Source organism: Polyergus mexicanus, unplaced genomic scaffold, assembly GCF_030449975.1.
Source record: "Polyergus mexicanus isolate NDT 795.1 unplaced genomic scaffold, iyPolMexi1.0 SCAF_7, whole genome shotgun sequence".
Lineage (NCBI taxonomy): Eukaryota > Metazoa > Arthropoda > Insecta > Hymenoptera > Formicidae > Polyergus > Polyergus mexicanus.
The window spans coordinates 8157090-8178103 of record NW_027223327.1 but is presented as its reverse complement, the minus strand read 5'-3'; the positions used below and the strand labels follow the sequence as shown (position 1 = coordinate 8178103).

Here is a 21014-nt window from a genome sequence, read left to right as displayed (position 1 = left end):
CTATCGCTTTTAAGTCGATATTACATTTGTCGCATTGATTAGCTAATTTCTAGAGACTTAAGAAAGTTTCTATTTTGCAGCCAATCAATTTGCTTAAAAAGTTTATCGTACGACAAATGTAATACCGGCTTTAGGCCGATGCGAAAACTGCGCACATTCAATATTCAATGGCGGTAAATAAAAACGTGTTGTACAAAGCACGCGCGAATCTTCAGTGAACAGGAATACAATATCTAGAGGTAAATATATTTTTATATTAACAGAAAGAGAGCTATATGTCTCCATTTTTTTTTCATTGAGATATTGTGTCAAATCTTTCTAGAAGAAAAAGGGAACGCGAGAGAAACGAATCTAATCTGAAATCATCTTAAATTTCTCATATTATGCTGGTTCGAATGCGACACGAGTAATGACCTTCGTGAGTTCAGTGATGAATTGCGCGCAATGATGTAATTTATAAACAATTGTTTGCCACAATCGAATCGCAAGACGAGAAAGAACCGTTTGAGCATTCAGAAAGGTGAGTTATTATTGTATCATATTTAATCATATTTAACCACGTTGTAAGGTTATGCCGTGATTTTAAGTAGCTTCCCTCAAGATGCTCGTATATTTATGTTATGATTATTGTTTCCTTGATTATTTTTGTTTATCGCATTTATAATCTTATATTTTACTATAATATGTTTTATATTTTAATGACAATTCAATTCAAAAGAAACAATATTATGAAGGAAATAAGATTTGGTAGTTAGTTTTTGCTTTGTAAAAAGATATTTGAGATCAGCGTAAGTACTATAATATATGAGAATATTATAAATTATTTTCTATTGTCAAAAATATTATAGGGCATGTACTAATATATTGATAATATTATTGAAATAAATAAGAGCTTTCTCAACATGCTAATTTTAACAATATATATATTAATATAATGGTTAAATATATTCATATATTTGTGAGAGATAGAATGTCTAGAATTACTATCATTACTCAGAATTGTATTTATAAATAAACATACCATTGGAGAATATTGTAGAGACTTATTCTCAAATGGACATCTTAACAAGAAAATATATGTAAATATCTTTTCTAACTTATCATCTTAAACGTTTCTTTTTATTTTTATTATTCAAACCGATTACTTTTGATATTTCCATTAAAGAAGATATACTACACACATTATATATGTATATGTATATGAATTAGCATATGTGCAATAACTTCTTTATATCTCAAAACGAAGAAAAATCTGTTAAGCTTAGAAATGTAAATGCAATGTATATAATGCAGTTTTCAACATATTTACTACAAAAATATGATTTTGCAAAATATCATTTAAATTTTTAATTTTTGTTCTTAAAAAATTTTTGAAGTTTCTAAATATAATATTAAGACTCATATGTGTTTTGTTAAATTGTCAAAAACTCGAAATGCATGATCATTAAATTCATTAAATATTAAAACTATCGTTCAAAATCTTTTCTCGTATATCTTATAATTTTGCATAAAAACAAATATGTAAAGTTAGATTTGAACAATTATTTTATTTAATATGAAATTGGATATTTATAAAAAAGAAATCTTGTTTCGAATGGTTCTAGTATATAAATAAAAATCAAAGAACGATACTTACATATGCTTTCTTGTATATCTAATTGACATAAATATTGATGATGCATATTATTTAAATTCTATAATAAAAATGTCGAGATATTAATACATGGTTTTTAAACTATAAGTGATTAAAAATGAATAAATTTTTTGGTGAATTAAGTTTCGCTTATATAGATTTACATTGAATTATTATTCGATTTTGAAATTAGATACGATTTAAAAAAAGACAGTACATATGTATAAATCTCATATCTTTTATACATATACATATATGTAAACGTCAATATTCTTAAAGATAGTATACAGGATGTCCCGAATTTAAATGGCAAAACTTCAAGAGCGTGTAGGGGACCGAAAAACTAAGACAAGAAGTCCTTTAGAGGTTTGCTCTATTTTTGGTCTATTTTAGAGAAAATCGTAAAAATTCAATCTCTCATTATCAGTTGCTCTCTTGAGTTGATTGGCACCAAATAAACTTTCTGCTTCAAGGTTCCTTACATATGTAAACACTTGATGTTATCCTTTACGGTGTCAATCAATTCAAGAGAGCAATTAAGAGACCGAATCATAGATGCAGTGCACCAAATATCACTAGAACAATGTTTAACTGCAATTAATAAGGTCAGTGCTAGATGTAATGCTTGCATTGCTGCAAGAGGGCAACATTTTGAACAATATCTGCATTAAATAGATGATAACGTAAATAAAATGTAAATAAATAAGTAAAAAAAAAACGAAAACTTGTTTTACTTCTCTTTTTGTGATTTTCTCCAAAATGGAACAAAAACGAGCAAACCTCTAAAGGACTTTCTGTCTTAGCTTTTCTATCCCCTACACGCTCCTAAAGTTTTGCCATTTAAATTTGGGACACCCTGTATATTGACATTTATTTAACGATTTAATGAATTCGCACAAAACACAGATATAGCTGTCTTCCTCGACAGCTCGTCAGTCTACGACGATTTTAATGCACATTTGCAAATTGACGTACAATACGAACCGTAATAAAACGCCTAATGGCTTTCAATGGGATTAATTTACAACTCGCGGTACAGAACCCCGGTCACCGAGTATCAGATCGCCACTATTTTCACTAGTAAATCATTCCATGTGACAATGATCATTTTTTTCGAACATTACAAATAATCTATTCGAGATTTTGATCACTTTGAAATATGAAATCATTAAGAGATTCTAAGATTAATTTGTATCGAGCGCTTTGCGAATTTTGTAATATTTTCAGAGATATATATGGTTAAATATTCTTTTTGGTTTCTTTCGAAAATATTGATTTTGCAAAGCACTCGGTATAAACTGGTCTATTTAGTCTCGATAAATCAGTTTCGGTATAAACCAGTTCTAGAATTTTTTGAACTGTAATATATTTTAAGATGATTGAGATCCCGAGAAGTCATTTTTTTTAATACTTTGAAAAGTGATAATTTTTGTCGATTTTTGTGTGTTTTATGGAATGGCTGATTTTTGAAATTTTAATTTTAGATAATATCCAGAGAACTGCTTGAGTAATACATAACATTCGAAACACAATATATATTTTAATTGCACTTCTTATTAAATCGATTTAATAGAGCGTAATAAAAAAAAATTTGTAATCTTAATCTTCGATCTTAATCGATAAGAAATTTTATTTTACTACTGAAAAATATATATGTCTGAGAAAATCTTTTTGTGTATGTGTGTGTATGGTGATAGATATTTTATTTGAGGAAAGCATAAAAAAATTGAACTTTAAAATATATGAGGCGTAACCGCAACATATTTCCTTTTTATATATTTTTGTGTTTGCATTTTCGCGATAATAAACGGCATTATCGATAAGAATAATTAAAAATAATTAAAAGCATATTTCTGGCGAATGTTCGTGCTTTTTGATTGGTTGTGTCCGAGTAACGCGATACTATCTCAATTAAATAACATAAAACGCTAAATATATCAAGCTTAAATACGTCAAGCGTGTTATCGTCATTGTTTATTCTCGATACGAACATTTTTTATTTTTATCTAAATGAGAAATTACTGTATTAATGAATTACAAAAAAATATTGAATTTAATGCAAGCGTATAGTATTTTAATACTGTCGCGTATATAATCCATATTTTTCGTCGGTTGCGTTGCATTTTAAGCCGCGAATGCAGCTGAATATAGTCGTCCGGCATTTATGGAGATCCCGCTGTCTCACCGATCTCTGTCGAAACAAACGTACATACATATCGCGACGCGTACTTTGAACATCGTCCATTATCGTTCGCGTGAAAAATTAATTGGATAAGTGACGGCTGATTAGCCGTCTGTACGTCGGAATTCGGATCATTGGTCGAAAGACTGGTTTAAAATTAATCTTAAATGATGAATTTCATCAAAGCTTACCTGTTGTGTGAACAAAGATTATGCGTTTATCGAAACTTCGACGATTTTGCATGGAAATCTTTCACTCTTTACCCATTTTATTTTTAAAGAAAAAGTTATGCGATTACTCTTCGTAATTCGGATATTTTTGTTGAAATTTGACTGTATTCTGATGATCAATTTTTTTATCAACGATCGCCAAAGTTTCTCGATGAATCTTTCGCTTTTAATACGTTTTTAATATTTATCATTTCGCTCTTTTTTTTTCTTCATAAGTTCATCGCGCGAATAACGTTAATTCGATTTTAACTTTTATATTCAAATGTTTGAAATTAATCGCGAACGTGTGAAAGTCGTGAATTTTCTTGGGATCGCCTTTGAAACTAAAGGAATTAACGAACAGAGAAAGTCTTAACGATCGAAGCACATCTCCTTTCCACAATTCCTTCGAAATTGTTGTGAAGGAGAAAATCAACCGCGAGATACATATACCGAGATGAAATGCGCAGAAAATACGCGTATAGATAATAAAATGTACAATAGAAATCGAGAATGCGAAAGTGTAGAACGGAGAATAATCCGATTTTAATTTTTTGATTTTCTTGCAGTAATAATGAACTAAAAAGCCAAAAATCATATAATGGTTTTTTTTTTTGCGTAAAGTAATTTTTTTAAATATTTCCCGAAAGAAAAATTCGCGCTTTCTTGCTTCCGATATTATAATATGATTGCAACGAGAAAACAGGAGTAATTAATTAATTGAGCTTCTTAATGAGATACTTTGCGTCAAACGCGTTTTTATAAATAGCATTATTCGCATTATATAATTTAAATTTTTCTTTTAAAAATAACTTGTAACGATTAAGAAGCCTTGAAAAGAATTCGCAGCTGTTTAATAATAAGTACTATAATCGTAACGATGAAGAGAGAATAATTATTTTGGATATCCGTTTTTGTAATATGATGTATTAAAATCTTGCATCTTGTCTTTAGAATATGTAACATGTTAAAATTATTTATCGTTGAGTCTTCTTTAAGAGCATAATTTCATTCGAATTCATATGCGCAATACATTCCTATTTTGCAATTTCCAAGGGCGTCTATGTACTGAGACCGCATCAGCAAAGTGTTGAAGAATGACTCTGTATTTTTTTTTTTTTTTTTTTTTTTACCGCACGATGACAATTCTTATTGCTTGGCGACAGTAATCAATTCCGAACTATTTCTTCACCAGAAAAACAAATAAAAGATATAGAACGGATTTTGTTTATTTCTACGCTCGCGCGATTTTCGATAAAAATGATAAAGCCGAAAACAAGATAACAAAATAATAATAATAATTAAACAATTAAAAAATTTTTTATATCACGTATATTCATCCGTCGAAATTTCTCGTCTCTTTTGTTGTGCATCATCATAGGAATTTATTAATATAATACTGGGCAATAGGGATCCAGTAAATCTTATCGTTAGTTAAAAAATTAGTTATAACATTCATTTGAAAGGAAGAAATATTATAATATTATAATATCGGAAGCAAGAAAGCGCGAATTTTTCTTTCGGGAAATTTCAAAAAAATTACTTTACGCAAAAAAAAAAATTATATGATTTTTGGCAATTTTTTTAATTGGCTGCACAATTTTCGATAAAAGATACTTTATCGAAGTAATTTATTTTTATTTAAATTAGTAGGCTGTCTTATAATATGATCTTATTTGATACTAATTTGCTTGCGTAACAAAATTATTTATTGCCGTGTCCGCGAAACTAATATAATCGTTAATTTTTAATGATCTCTTAAAATACTGAACAATAGTGAATACGCTAGTTACGCCTTCGTCATTAGAAGCTTGCGGCGAGAAAGAAACGTATATTGTGCATCTCATACGTTTACATTTAGAATCATTTTTCTGAAAATTATGCAAGCATTTAAACAAATATACTCTATATCTTCTAGTTGATCTTCTCAACATCCTCTCTCGCTGAATTATATAATTTACTGGACGTCCCGTATACTTAATAAATCTCCGCGTCTCTTATCACCTTCTTTAAATAGGACCATAATATTCTGCAACTGCATCAACGTTGTTGCACGTTTCTTGTGCCCCTTGAAAAAATAATAATTTTTCGGAGTAAGTGTCCAAAAATTGTTCAGAGTGACTGATACGAGACTGATAGACAATCGTCCCACACATCCTCCACGATCCAACTCTCCTTCATCCCCCCCCCCCCTTCTCTTCCCCGATTCTCGTGATTCAGAAGGTCATGCGCAACCACCCTCCGCTCCCCTTTTCACGTACCTTGAAAACGTAGTTTCGAGTTCACGCACGCATGCATCGCACTGCACCATCATCGCAGTAGAGTCAGTGAGTCAGTGAACCGTCTACGGTGGCGGTGGCGGTGACGACGGAGTGGTTCTCCGATGGTTACTTAACGTGTTGCGGTAGAAAGTCGACGATAGTCGACGACGTTAGATCGACCGGACGGGCTGGTGCGATCGTCGTATCAAGAATTCAGACCTCGTCGGATTTTGTCTGCTCTCTCTCTCTCTCTCTCTCTCTCTCTCTCTCTCTCTCTCTCTCTCTCTCTCTCTCTCTCTCTCTCTCTTTCTTTCGTTCCGTCGGAAGCGAGTCGCTTCGTCGATCCATGGATCCCACGAGCTGCGAGATCGACCGCGTCTGTCCGCGATATCTGCTACCGCGCACGTTGTTTCGCGAAGATAATCCCGCGACATCGTCGATATACCACTGATCATCGATCGGGTTAATCATGGCCAACGATCGATATATCATCGATTGACCAACGTGTGTATGTAGTGCGTACAAGACGGTTTTGTTTCCCCCGAATTAGTTGTTCGAGTTGAAGTACATTGAAAAAGAGTGCCGGAAACGAGGATGGACGGTCTCATCGAAATCTTCCTCTTCTGCGGAGTGCTTTGCTACTTCTTTAATCTCAGGTAATTCAATCACGGAGAGGAGACAATGTGTTCGTGTGCCAATAATTCGAATGTTATATTAAAATATTAAACTTGATATACTCGTAGAAAATTTTTAATAATTTCATAGTAATTTACTAGTTATGTTCCTACAATATCATCGATTCGTTACAAACTCCGGCGATTTTATAAAAGACAACATGATTATTTTCACTATAACACAAAAAATTATTTTAACTATTATATCCATGTGGACTATAATTGTATTTTAATTTCTTTAGGGACAGATTTATTGAAGCCGGAAAAAAATTATTTTATTATTTTTGTTTAATTATATTTTTTTTAGAATATATTTATAATTATCAAATAAAACAGAAAATTGAAGAATATTTGAAATCTCTGAGAAAAATAATGTACATGCACATATATATATAGCCATTGTACGTTAAGATAAACTATTCGTGAAAAGATTTTATATACTAAAATTTTTTGTACCCATACGATATTCTTTAAGAGGTTTTAGTGGTCGTTTAATTTTAAGCTTATATTGCATAGAATGTTACTTTGAATCGAGAATTTAGACGGCGACGTTTAGCGTTGCGAGAGATATCGAGTTTTAAGACGCAAATCATGTAAATAGTTTGATGAGAAAAAAAAGAGATTATCATGTTTCGTCGAGAGGTTTTTATATCGATTGGGACTTGTGGAAAAACACGAGTAGATTTTCATTTCAGATTTCTTTTTATAATTGACTCAGAATTTTATCTTATCGTAAGGTATCTAAAGTATCTTATCGTATTTCCAGATGTAGTTAGATGCATTCTGAAATGAAATTTGGCAGTTTTTAGAAAATCGTAGAGTTTTCATAGAATTTCCACGATGAAAAGTTTCACTTTTTTCATGCTTCACAGATATCTTTTACCGATTCTTGAACGAAAACAAATCATTGATTTTCATTTAGAATAATCATTGATTTTTCAGTTCAATCTTCATTATCTATAGTAGAGAAAGTAATTCTGGCGGTAAACTCCTTAATTAGTTTAATTATACACGGCAAGTTTGGATATCATAATATATCATTGCAATATATATGTATGTGTATGTTTGATATATTTACAATATTTATATAATATTTGTATTTCATAATCTTCTCAAATGTGTACACTTTCTTTTTCATCGTCTTCACAATTTTCATTTCTGATCATTTTCAGCATTTATCTTAGGTATTATGTTCGCGAATAATAAAGTTTATCTTTTGCTGTTATTTAAATCATTAAGTTTCGAGTCCCGTTGATAAATCGCTAAAGAATGATCTTTATGTACGTATAAGACAATAATTTTCTGTGATTTAATATTATTATAATATAAATTATACGATACATTTTTGTGTTTTGATTATCTTTGATTTAATATTTAATTAATTTTGTCTCTCTCAACAGTTGATCTTATTTCCTGTTTTGATAGCATGCGATGTATAAATGTTTGCTCATTATCAAGAGTGATGTCAAAATGTCTCGCAACCCTTGAGTTCATTACACGTGTGCTACATTGACCTGAAATATATTTATTGATCGAGATATCGTAATATATCATTGCTATATATATATATATATATATATGTATGTGTATGTTTGATATATTTACAACATTTATATAATATTTGTATTTCATAATCTTCTCAAATGTGTACACTTTCTTTTTCATCGTCTTCACAATTTTCATTTCTGATCATTTTCAACATTTATCTTAGGTATTATGTTCGCTAATAATAAAGTTTATCTTTTGCTGTTATTTAAATCATTAAGTTTCGAGTCCCGTTGATAAATCGCTAAAGAATGATCTTTTAGAATAATCGGTCGTTGTAAAATAGATAGAATCGTTTTAATCGCTCTTAAATGCAATGAAGTTCATTGGGAGAGCTCGATTTTCGATGTAAAAATTTTCGCGAGCTCAATATGTATCGCCGACGACCAGGTGTCGAAAGATATTCTGGAAACCTTGCTACGTGTCAACATTATTCTTTCTCGCTTGCAGAATAAGATATCTGACAATTCCGCGAATACATGTCCGATCTGGTTATTGACTCGTTATGCGTCGAAATACACGCTTACTGTCAAAAGTGCATTATACGCGATTTCATCGCGATCTTGCTCCACTTTATTACGAGTCGCGTCTTGTCGAGTATGATTCCTACACATATGCTGATGCCAAAGGTGACGATAATTTTCCTTTCTCATGGCAACGCGTGCGACGTAATCGGACGATCATGCTGAAATAAGGCTACATATATATTTGAATTCGAATTACATCAGAAATCATAATACTAATCCGATTACTCAAGAATCTCTTTCAATTGAAAAATGTCTTTATTATCTAGCTGTTTCATTAATTCGAATGCCAATAATCTTAAATAAGTAATATTTTATTAAGAGAATAATCATAATAATTTTTTTTTTTTAATTTTGGCGTTTTATGTGATATTTAATCTGTCAAAAAACATGCCTATGAAAAACATGCTTTTCTTATCTAATTTCATTTTTAAAATTCATTCTGGTTCTAATTTCCAGCATAGATGCATGTTGTGTGTTTTTTTTTCCTTCACATGTTTAGAAAAATATCAATTTTAAATATGTGTGTGCGGCAAAGAAACTGAAATTAACAAATGGTGCAACTTTAATAATGTAAATTTTAATAAAAAAATAAAAAGAACTGCAGTTACATGCACATTTGAAAACTAATATCGTGAAAATTCAAGCGATATTTCTCATATTTATTCAGTTTTAGTAGCAGTGTTCTAAACGTTACTATTAACACACAATATATAACAAGGACTCTCACTGTTTATTGCGAGTAATCGGTAATTTCCATTGCTATTGTTCAGCACGGTCGACCATTAAGTTCGATAAGTCAGTGAAATAATGCGCATATCTTAGTTCCACACAATACAAAAATTTCGATATCGATAATCCGACTTGCCTCAATAGAAATAAGTTCATAGTTCTGTGCTGGGTCGAGCAAACTAACAAAATAACATCTCGTATGATAACATACGTATGATCTGTCGCATTAGTATGTTAGTGCAAAAGTATGTAATAATTTATATATTTTTACAATCTAATCTATTAGATTATATGTCTATATTCATCGAATCTCGATTATGTTTACGAAGTTTTTTGAACTGCTCCGGACGAGCAATTTAAATAAATTTCACCCTGTCTGGATGCACAATGTGAACGTAATATTATACTCGCTAATGCATTTATTATAATGCATTGCAAAATCATCGCAATTGAAATATATCAAAATGCATCGAAATGTATCTTGCGAGATTTAAATAACGATTTTCTTTTGGCGCTAATTTAAATATTATTTTCATCGCATTATTATTGCTTTCTTTGCCGGTTATAGAAGATTACAGAAGCACAGTTGTCTCAAGATAAGTTTTATAATTATAGTGATAGCAATAAATTTTTAATTATATATTGGTCCTTCGAAATGATGAATTGACATGATTTCAAGCGAACGTAGCGCGAAAAAGACCTTTGGTTCCGCGATCGCGCTTTCTCGTTTTTATCATTCCGTCCATCGTTCAAGAACCATTGAATGTTTCATTTCAGAGTCCTATGGCAATATTTCTGTCTTTCTTGAATTATGTTTTAAATCGCAGTGTCATTCTCTTCCGCTCTTCAGTTTTTCCCCTCGCACGCGTTATTCACGCGATAGATTTATCAACAGTGGACAGTGGACTTTGATAATAATTATTAACCGAGTCCAAACTCTTGCTTCTTTTATTTTTAGCAGCTGTAAATACAAAATCATCATCGAGCTTGTTATCGGCCATCCGGACAATCTTCAATATGTCGTAACAACATTGAACATTCATTCGTTTTTGTTATGATGTTTCGGTACTGCACTGATACTCCCCAGAAATTTTCCTCATTGATTTTATGTATTCCTCTTTTTTTTTTTGAACTATTTTTCTCTTTATGTTTTGAAAATCAATTAAAACGATTTAACTTTTTAAGTAAGCTATTTAATTATTTTATAATGTGGATTTTTTTTTCTTTGATTTATCATTATATTAAATCTTTCTTCTGGAAGAATTAAAAAAAAAGGGTTTCTATATCGATCATGTTTTCAATATTTTCGAATTTGAATTTTGAATCAATTTTCGATTAAGAGTATTGATCAGTTCCCTTAACGATTTAATTTACTATCTATTTCTTTCTGATGGTATTTGTGCCATTTTGCCAATAGGATTCTAAATCGAAAAAAGTATCGATATCTTTTTTTTATAAAATCATCCCTAGCTTGCGGTGCAGAAAAGAACCGCAAATACGTAATAGAATAGTTTCTGCGGAAACGATTTCTTATGTTTAATGTATACCGCACATACGTATGCAAGCGACACGCATAAATCAACCGAGACTTCGCGCAATTTGCGTTCGTCAGAATACAAAGTAAGAGATGCACTCGTTTCCCACATAGAGAGCAACACTTAATCCTTCATTTATGTAACCGCACACGCGCGATATTGCATATACGCAAGATCGTATGATCGAAGATTCCATATTTAATTGCTATTATAATTTTCTTTAATGATATTTTTTGTTAAAAACTAGATCAACTGGTTTTTGCGAAAATATTCTTATTTTCCTTAGATAATGATAGGCAAAATTGCTTATTTTTTTTAGATAATATACAAAATTGCTTATTTTTTTTTAAATAATAATATGCAAAATTGCTGGGGAAAAAATTATGGCTATTAATTTATTTGCAGACACATGTGTATGATTTTGATTAAAAATTCTTAAGTTCTTTTCGAAGAAATAGGATAGAAAGATAGAAAAAGATACAGACAAAAATGTACCAAGTATCAATTTATATGTATGAGTTTTGTACAATTGTCCATCTATTAAATATATTTTTTATATAACTTTTGTCACATATATTTCATATTATTTTATATTGATCTTGATATTCTTCACATATAATATGAAGAAATGATATTGACGATATATTGAAAATAAGATTAGTTTATGAATAATATCACGACAATTATGTTACGTCAGAAGCAATAAGTTGTTTTGATTTTTCTTGTGAAAAATACGTCAAACCAAGTCAATTTTTTCTATATTATAATTCGCATTTGATAAATATAAATTGATAAATTGTACTAACGACTTCCTTGTCATTTTCGGGAATTAATAAATAGCTATAATAAATGGCTGAGTAGAAATTTTAAGAATGATATAAAATAAAAGATATAATAAAATAAATTTAACAAAAAAAGAAGAAGTAATATGTTTTTATGGTAATCAAGACCACACACACACATACACACGCGCACGCACACACACACACCCAGGGTGTCCCATAATTCGCGGATCACCCGTCAATATTGTCAAGTTTATATATATATTATATATATAAACTTGACAATATTGAAAATAAATAATCGCCCAAAAAATTTTACCTCCATTTAGAATTAAAGTTTCTGTCTTTATACAGAGTGCAAGTTTTTATTTTGAATGTAAAGATTGGATCACCGCTCATTGTTGTACATTAACTTGTTTCAATTTTTTTTTATCTTACTAATTTGCCGCACATTATATATATTTATGATAATGTACGGCAAATTAGTAAGATAAAAAAAAAATGATAATAAAAATGTATTTCTTTTTGTTTGTTGACTTTTTGGCTCAATTTTTAGCGTTATATCTATTTTAGATTATTTGATATATTACATCTTTCTCTGTTAATGTTTCTCGCATAACCCTGGTCGTACTACGCCATTGTCGGGATTGTATGAGCCTAATCGACTGTAACTCTTGGCAATCTCTCGCTTCTGGACCATCACCATGAAGTACAGTCTTCGTGACGATTGCGCTCGCAGCCATTGCTATACACGACACATAAATTGAAAATCACGCGATACATTGTATGCTAAAAAGTTCATTGATTAGAATCTTTTTTTAGCTTCATTTATATCACACTCAGAACTAGAGCGATAAAAAAGATGAATCAGGGATAAACTATTTTATATAAACATTGAACATTCAACTTTCTATGTGTAATGCAGAAAATGCAATAAAGTGCACTGCTGTGCTTAAACCATGATCTGAGAAAATAAAAATTTATACAAATTAAAGGTTCTAAGTTAAATATATCATTTCTAATCAGAGCTATCAATTTTAATAAAAATATATAATATGATTCTTAATTAACTTTAATTATTTATTTGTCATATACGAATTGGTCGATTATTATATTCACATATGAGCAATTTTTATTCAAAATTAAATAAAATTTTATGATTCGAAGAATTTGTTGCGAATTATAATTCTTTGAAGAGAATTATAATTCTTTCGTAACTTTATAAATTTATTTATTATTTTTTAAATGTATTTTAATAACTTTTCAATTTTAAAATGTTATGCCAGTTTTAAAATTTCATATTCTATTAATTATTAGCTTTTTTTTTGAAGATTAATTTCTCAATAAAAAAATAGTCAAGTTCCAAAAGATGCTAAAGATTTTATCACTCGGTTACTTCTTTAATATCGTTTATATCGTTTGATTGCTTACAAGAAAGATTATCGATGCATTGAGAAAGAAATATCAAAATTTTTTTCATTCAATCTCGGAGTATCTAATAAGAGAGAAAGTGCATCCCACAATGGGACGCGAAAGACATCAGATGTATTATCGCGATTCGTTCATTCCGTTTCCAATAAGAAGCATAATTAAGCGTGTCTTAACAATATGCTCTTGCAATTATGTTGTTCCGCAATAGTTTTTCCGCTTTCTCGATTTTCCGGGCCGGATACATTGGTGACGAGCGCATCATGCGTATCACACGATTGCGGATCCGATGGCAATTGATCGCAAATCTACTTTTTAATAGCTATAATAAAATTCGTAATTTTGTCTGACTAATTGTACATTCTTTCCGCTCGCGTAAAATTTGTTTCCTTAAACATTGGCGTATAATATTATTTCTACTTAAATATCCAATGTGCATTAATGTATAATGTTATTTAGTAGCACTATAAAATGAAAATAATCATTTTTCTATTATATTATATTCCAACTTTTATTCTCAACGAAATTTTATTAGGGATTTATTTTCTCTGTATCATTCTAATTTCATTACTTTTTACTTAATTTTTTATTTTTTAGTTTGTTTAATTTTTGTGTTCGTCTATACCAATTTGCAGACCCAATAATATGGTGGGCGTGCTATCTACGCGTTTGCAGGAAGTATACGCCAATTGGGAAGCCAGGACGGAAGTGCGAAATGCGGAATCGACGGGCAGTCGATTCACACTGGACGGTAACGGCAATTTTCTTTTCATTCGTTTTGAATTTATTTTTGCTTAAAAATTTAAGTTAGGACTGTATAGTTATTAGAATCGACAAGGATCGTCTCGCGTATAATTATCTTCTTGCAGTGAAATTCCATCAAATGAAATGCACATCCGAATAGACACTCTTAATTTGCGAAATATTATGTGCCATATTTGTTTAACGACTCTAAGAGCAAAGATTATTTTCCACATTATCTTTTTCTCGAATCAGCATTTAATAATACTGCTGCAATATATTTATTAATTTTTTATATCAGTAACGCAACAACAAACATCTACTATACTTTATTTCTATTATTGATCTTATTTCATATTTTTAATTTGATTTAACAATCGATGAGTCTTTGTTTCGCAAATTTTCTTTTCTTATATATTTTAAAACTAGGTAAATTATTATACTGTCTACCTGGTAAAGTTCTTTGTTATCATCTTTTATATAGACGACTTTTTTTGTAATGAGATACACTTGAATTAAACACGATACGTTCACGATTACAGGTCTTCGGCAGGCCGGGCACAATTCTCGGCGATATAAGATTCAAGAGAGGGAAGATTGGCGTAAGCTACGCGATTTCTCGTTGTACAAGATTAAGGAAAGCGAGCCCCTACTGCCACGGACCAGACAAAAGCTTTCGTTTCTGCAACAGTGCTGCAACAAGTGCACGCCCGCATCCAGAGTGAGTTTTTGTACGCGTGACCTATCGCCGTCTTTTATCTCGACTAGTCGCGCAAACCCGACTGATTTGTCAATCATCGACATCTTCTCGCGTGTTCATTGCCAATCTAGTCTATGGCGCAATTTCACGCGTGGGCGTGCACGGGTCGAATTAAAATGGCGTAGTTAGTTTAACTTATCGAATTTATATCATTAAATACCGGCGACCTCCGGTTTGATTGTTGTCGATCCATTGTTCGTCGATGCATAAAGTTGAGGGGATACGGTGTAGCGAGGTGAATAAAGATCTATCTTGAACTGTTTGTGATTTCTAATAAAATCGCTAAAAAATTAGTGAAAATTATTTTAATTATTGAAGTATATTATATATGTAATTTAATCTATATTAAATATCTTATCCTATCTTAATGCATTGTAACTTAAAAGCATCTTATAACATTCAATATTTTATAACTAATACCTAATAGACACGTTTTTATGACTTATCTACAAAATATTTGCTTTATGAGTTTATTTATTAATCAGAATTTAATCGATATTTATTTGAGATATTAAAGAGAGGGCTATTTGATTATTATTCGTGGTAAAATTTTTTAGAGAACTCAATATTATCTAGGATCTAAAGCAATAATTCGTTTTGTTTATACGAAGATTGTCAAAATTCATTACATCTTTATTCGCGAAACCGATATTCGTTGACAGTCATATCATTGCAATACGACCTAAATGTGCGTAAGAGAAGTCGCGTGCTTTAGTCGTTATTTAAAATCACAAGAAAGATTTCTATATGTCGTCGGACGACATGAACGACACTAAAAATACATTTAGTCGAGATCGTTTAGCCAGATGCTACGTTCCTTAGTCTCGTAACCACGCGGAGCGCGAGTTTTATGTATTTGTCTCGTGACTTTTCGCAATCACATTTTTTACAACAATTCACACAATTGCTGACTCGCGTTATCGGTACAACTTCCATAAGATATTCCGTTTGTTTTTACACCCACGATCGTGATCTATTTTTTGATATGCAATTAGAGAGACCGTGTAAGAGCAAGGTGTAGTAGAGCATCGCGAGCAACGATGACACAAATAAATCGTTCAAAGATCAACCGTCTGTAAAGATTTCAAGACGAAATTCTGCGAACGGCATCTTGTCATTCAATTTACATGAAACGCGCGCCCGTGCTTTTATGGCATTATTTGTGTGTATGACGCATCGACTGCTGCATTATTGTCTAATAGATCAGAATCATATGATTGAACGTCACTCGTTATCGACAGTGCTTTTGCGATATATGCAGTTATTATATCTTCATTAGCTAATTAAAAGATGTCCTCTGACACACGTTTAATTATATAACTACTCTTTAATATTATTTGCTCATCTTTGGATAAGAGCAATTATCACGCACGTATATGCGCATCAATGCGTGAGTTTTACCCTGATGGGAACTTAAATCCTCTCCGAAGCAGAATCGGAAAAAAAGAGATCCAGTTTGGTGACACATATATTTCGAGTTATATTTAATGAGCGCTACGCTTTTTTTTTGTGTCTGTAAGATATTTTAGATGACTTTGAATTTTTCATATTTCTTATAATTATCTCGATAATGATGTTGAATGAAGATTTTATAATTTGATCAGAAAATCAATGTAAATAATTATGCTTTAAAGTGATGGAAAAGTGTCTATAAATTTATGAATTACGAGAGATTTTGTAATCGTTATCACATAACAATAATGGCAGTTGATATGTTTACATTAAACATGTATTTGATTTTTTGATGGTAAGAGAAATGTACGAGGAACCACGTGGATTCGTATCACGATGGTGGCGTATTGTAATCGTTCGGGGATACCCAAAAAATGTAAGTTAGCGATAACAAGCTAACATAATTAATTTTATAATATTTTTATCCTGAATGTTCCAAAATTTCTGATTAGAGAACTAGAAAAATTAACTGTAAAGTAGTCGTAATTGGAAAGTCACTTATGTTAGTTCAAAACATTATTTCCTTACAAATTTCTAAAGAAATAAATTTTAACCTCTTCCTTGTGCTTCCTCTTACTGTATATTGTATATTTTATATGTGCATGCATATATATATATATAATGTAAATTTTAATATATATAATCTCTTCAATCTTATAATCTCAAAAAAATACATGTTTTATTTTTTACTCGACAGGAGTCGTTAGTAACTGCTGTGCGCGAGAAACAGCAACTGTATCCATTCGGTCTGAACATATTGCTGGTAAAACCAGGTCCCACACTTTTCTCAAGAATATTCAATTGTGTATCTTATGTCTCGAGCTTCAAGAGGTATAACTATCCAATGATCACTCAGACGGTAAGTTTCTATTACATAAAAATAATTTTATCTTTGTCAAAGATTCATACTCTCGTTGTGCGCCGTAGATCCTGAACGACGAACGATTGAAAGACGCTATCACGCTAACTGCCTGGGAAACAGTTAAAAATGAGGGTTGCAGTGAGGACAAAGCATTCGCGAAGGCGAAAACCAGGGCCAAGAACATACTACTGCAAATGGAGAGCAGATGCAGCGACGCCTTGCTCAAGATAATCACGTGGCTAATGTATAAACTACTGCCCTGTTTCATACAATCCGCCGTTGTATTGCCCTCACAAATAGAATTGTTAAAGAAGGCGAACGACACCGGTTTACCGCTTGTGCTGCTACCGCTGCATCGCAGTCACCTAGATTACATAATGATCAGCGTTCTCATGGTTACGAATAACATAAGAAATCCGTTAATTGCAGCAGGGGATAATTTGAAGATTCCATTTTTTGGGTAAGCTTAGGATCTAACACCAATCTCTTATTCTAACAGTTATCTAACGTTTATAAAAATACATTTGTATATCGATTGATATTAGATGGTTGCTGAGAGGTTTGGGTGCTTTCTTCATCAAACGTCGTATCGATCCGATAATGGGACGCAAGGATCTTCTCTACCGCGCGATTCTGCAGACGTACATCATGGAGAATCTTCGTGCCGGATATAATATGGAATTCTTTATGGAGGGCGGTCGCACGAGAACCGGCAAGCCTTGCATGCCGAAAAGCGGTATTTTAAGCGTCATTGTCGACGCGTACATGGACGGCACAATCGAAGATGCATTATTGATACCGATAGCGATGAATTATGAACGACTGGTGGATGGAAATTTCGTCAGGGAACAATTAGGACAACCGAAGAAAATGGAGACTTTTGCTTCGGCGATAAAAGCCATGTGGTCAACGCTCATGGGCCACTATGGTATCGTTAAGATCGATTTCTGTCAACCGTTTTCTCTTAGGGTGAGATAATTATTCTTACATCAAATAAAAATTTGCCATATCGGTAACTACAAGAGCTGTTAATATAGAAAAAGTTTTCAACAGGAAATGGTAAAGACCTTCCAAGCTCAGCAGAATAGAATCCTTCTTCGATCACCATCGAAACGACCTTTAAAATATACTATGTCGAATTCATCTCTTTACGGTACAGATGTTATTGTAGAAGAACATCGTCAATTGGTGGATATGATTGCCCGCCATGTTGTGTATGGTGAGTAAAAATGATTATTATAGAATTTTGTCGGCTTTCCTATGAATTAAATATTACTTGGATATATTTTTCTATCAATCGCAAAATAATATTATTCAAATGACACTGATTTCTTACAGAATCAGCAAAATTTAATGCACTTTCTCTACTCTTTCTTATAAAATAATTTTTTATTAATTTGGACTATTATCTTTAATCGCTTCCAGATTCGTCCAAATCCACACCAATCATGTCGACCAATGTTGTTGCATTTTTACTATTAAATAGGTTTAGAGATGGTTGTACATTAGATAAATTGGTCGAAGCGTTTGAGTTGATACGGCTAGAGCTGGAATTTAACAACATGAATGTAGCCTTTTGCGGAGAGAATATTGATATTGTTAAACACGCGGTTAGTGGACAATAAATAAAATGTAGAGCTGTAGAAAAAAAAAATGAATAAATTTATCAATCGTTGAATTATATAGCTGGATATTCTGGGCCCAGGGTTAGTGATGCAACAGCGACAAGAAATCACTGAATCTGTCGATGGCGATCAGTCTTACAAATCAAACGTTGTCATTGCAATCCGTCCTGTGTCAATTTTACCAAATGTGATTGAGTTATCGTACTATAGCAATACTATGTTGTTATATTATGTTATGGACAGCATAGTAGGTAAGATATTCAACAGAACCGGCGAGTCGCTTTTGATTCTGTAACGAAATCTGTTGTTATATTTTCAGTAACTGCTTTGTATGCTGAATTGCAGTCACAGATTAACGATCCGATCGCAATTGCCGAGAACAATATTACAGTGCTTCAAGGCAGTTTGATCGATCGAACATTCAAATTGTGTGACATTCTGAGGTATGAGTTCATTTTCTGCAAGCCTTGCCAGGAACTTGAAGATATAATTCTCGACACGATATATAAATTTACACATAAAGGCATTATCAGTAAACAAGAGGTATGTTTTGTGTCTTTCGATAGATAATCAAATATCTCTCCTTTGGATCGATATAAAAAAAAAAAAATGATTTTGACAGAGAGCTTACCTTGAGGATGAGCTTTGGAGTAAAAGATATGCGACAAGTTTTGACGACAGTTCGGATGAAGAATACCAGAGAGAACAAAAAATCTGCAATATTAAATATAATGTAAAATGAATTTTTTAAACATTGATAGAATATTTTTGTGTATGAAAATAGCTATATATAACACTGTAATAACGAAATAACATTAACTAATAAAGAATTCAGTTGGATATACTAGTGCACATTGGTGGACATTAAAGATTATTGTACACAAATTTACAATATAAGCATCAGTAACTAAACATTAAGATAATTAGTATTAATAGTATGAGTTATCATTAATTATATACTAATTATATAAGAGCATGATTTCATATTTGTGATTCATATGTTTTTTAATCATTTTTAGTTGAGTTTAAACCCAGAGCACTCCAGTCACTTGGAATTCCTGCATATGGCATTACGGCCGTTAATCGATACGTATACATGTAGCGCTTTCAATTTGATGAAGCTAGTCGGTCGTCAACTCTGCGAGCGAGATTTAGTCCAAGAAGTATTGAGCGAAATCAAAACTAATTTGGACGGAGGCATAGTTAGCTACGGTGAGTAATAATGTCTATAAAAATCAATGATTTCAATTAGATTCAAATATAATTGTTGTAAAATTTTGTTCACTTCAATTTTGCATTTTGCGTAAATTTGTTTACAATATGCGAAATAATTATGCAGTTTTGTGAGGCCAAAAAGATCGAGATTTTTTCATGTGAATTCTTTTTTATTCTGGTATTTTTTTTTCTTGTTATAATAGGAGAGAGTTTATGCGTCGACCCAATAAAGAACTCCTTCAAGCTTTTCGAAAAGTGGAATGTCTTAGAGTGTCACATGCAAGAAAACATTAAAATTTTCTACTTGAAAGAAGATTACGATAAGGAGGTGATAACGAAAAACGTATACGATACTATAGCAGCTTTTAAATGGACTAGAAACGTGAATTAAAATGTGATGATACTTTCTATTTTACATAATCAAAAAGAACTCCTAATATTTTTTTATATCTTTTACAACATCTTATTGTAATATGTTCGTTCAAATGTTTTTTGTAAACATTGTCGTACACGTGTTTAAATACATATAACTATAAGTACACATAATACATATGTATTATAGTATATATTTATGTGAATATAGTGCGTACATATATGTATACATACATATATATATATATATATATATATATATATATATATATATATATATATCATATATAATATATGTATATATTATATATAGTTTTATTTTAGAGATAAATTAAAGAAACTGTTATAGTATATCACTTGTGGATGTTCCTAAAAGCAATATGCAATTCACGTTCACAATGAAATACTTAAAGTCCTATTAATGAGAAACTGTACAAATGCAAGATCATAAACTATAGATCTGATTGATTGGTTGTATCATA

The 21014-nt window shown here is 31.4% G+C and overlaps 1 protein-coding gene across 2 annotated transcripts; it reads left to right on the top strand.

The window, feature by feature from the left end:
• Positions 1 to 160: 160 nt before the first annotated feature.
• Mino (glycerol-3-phosphate acyltransferase mino) lies at positions 161 to 20749 on the top strand. Of its 2 annotated transcripts, XM_070299629.1 has the most exons (14): positions 161 to 239; positions 323 to 520; positions 14141 to 14256; positions 14789 to 14967; positions 17156 to 17317; positions 17386 to 17780; positions 17866 to 18289; positions 18374 to 18539; positions 18746 to 18930; positions 19007 to 19196; positions 19265 to 19488; positions 19568 to 19678; positions 19965 to 20157; positions 20364 to 20749. In XM_070299629.1, exons 3-14 carry the CDS (start codon positions 14151 to 14153, stop codon positions 20549 to 20551), a joined length of 2523 nt encoding a protein of 840 aa, XP_070155730.1. In that variant the 5' UTR covers positions 161 to 239; positions 323 to 520; positions 14141 to 14150; the 3' UTR covers positions 20552 to 20749. The 2 variants fall into 2 exon arrangements, with proteins under 2 accessions (XP_070155730.1, XP_070155729.1); XM_070299628.1 differs by lacking the exons at positions 161 to 239; positions 323 to 520 and adding an exon at positions 6357 to 6941.
• Positions 20750 to 21014: the final 265 nt, after the last annotated feature.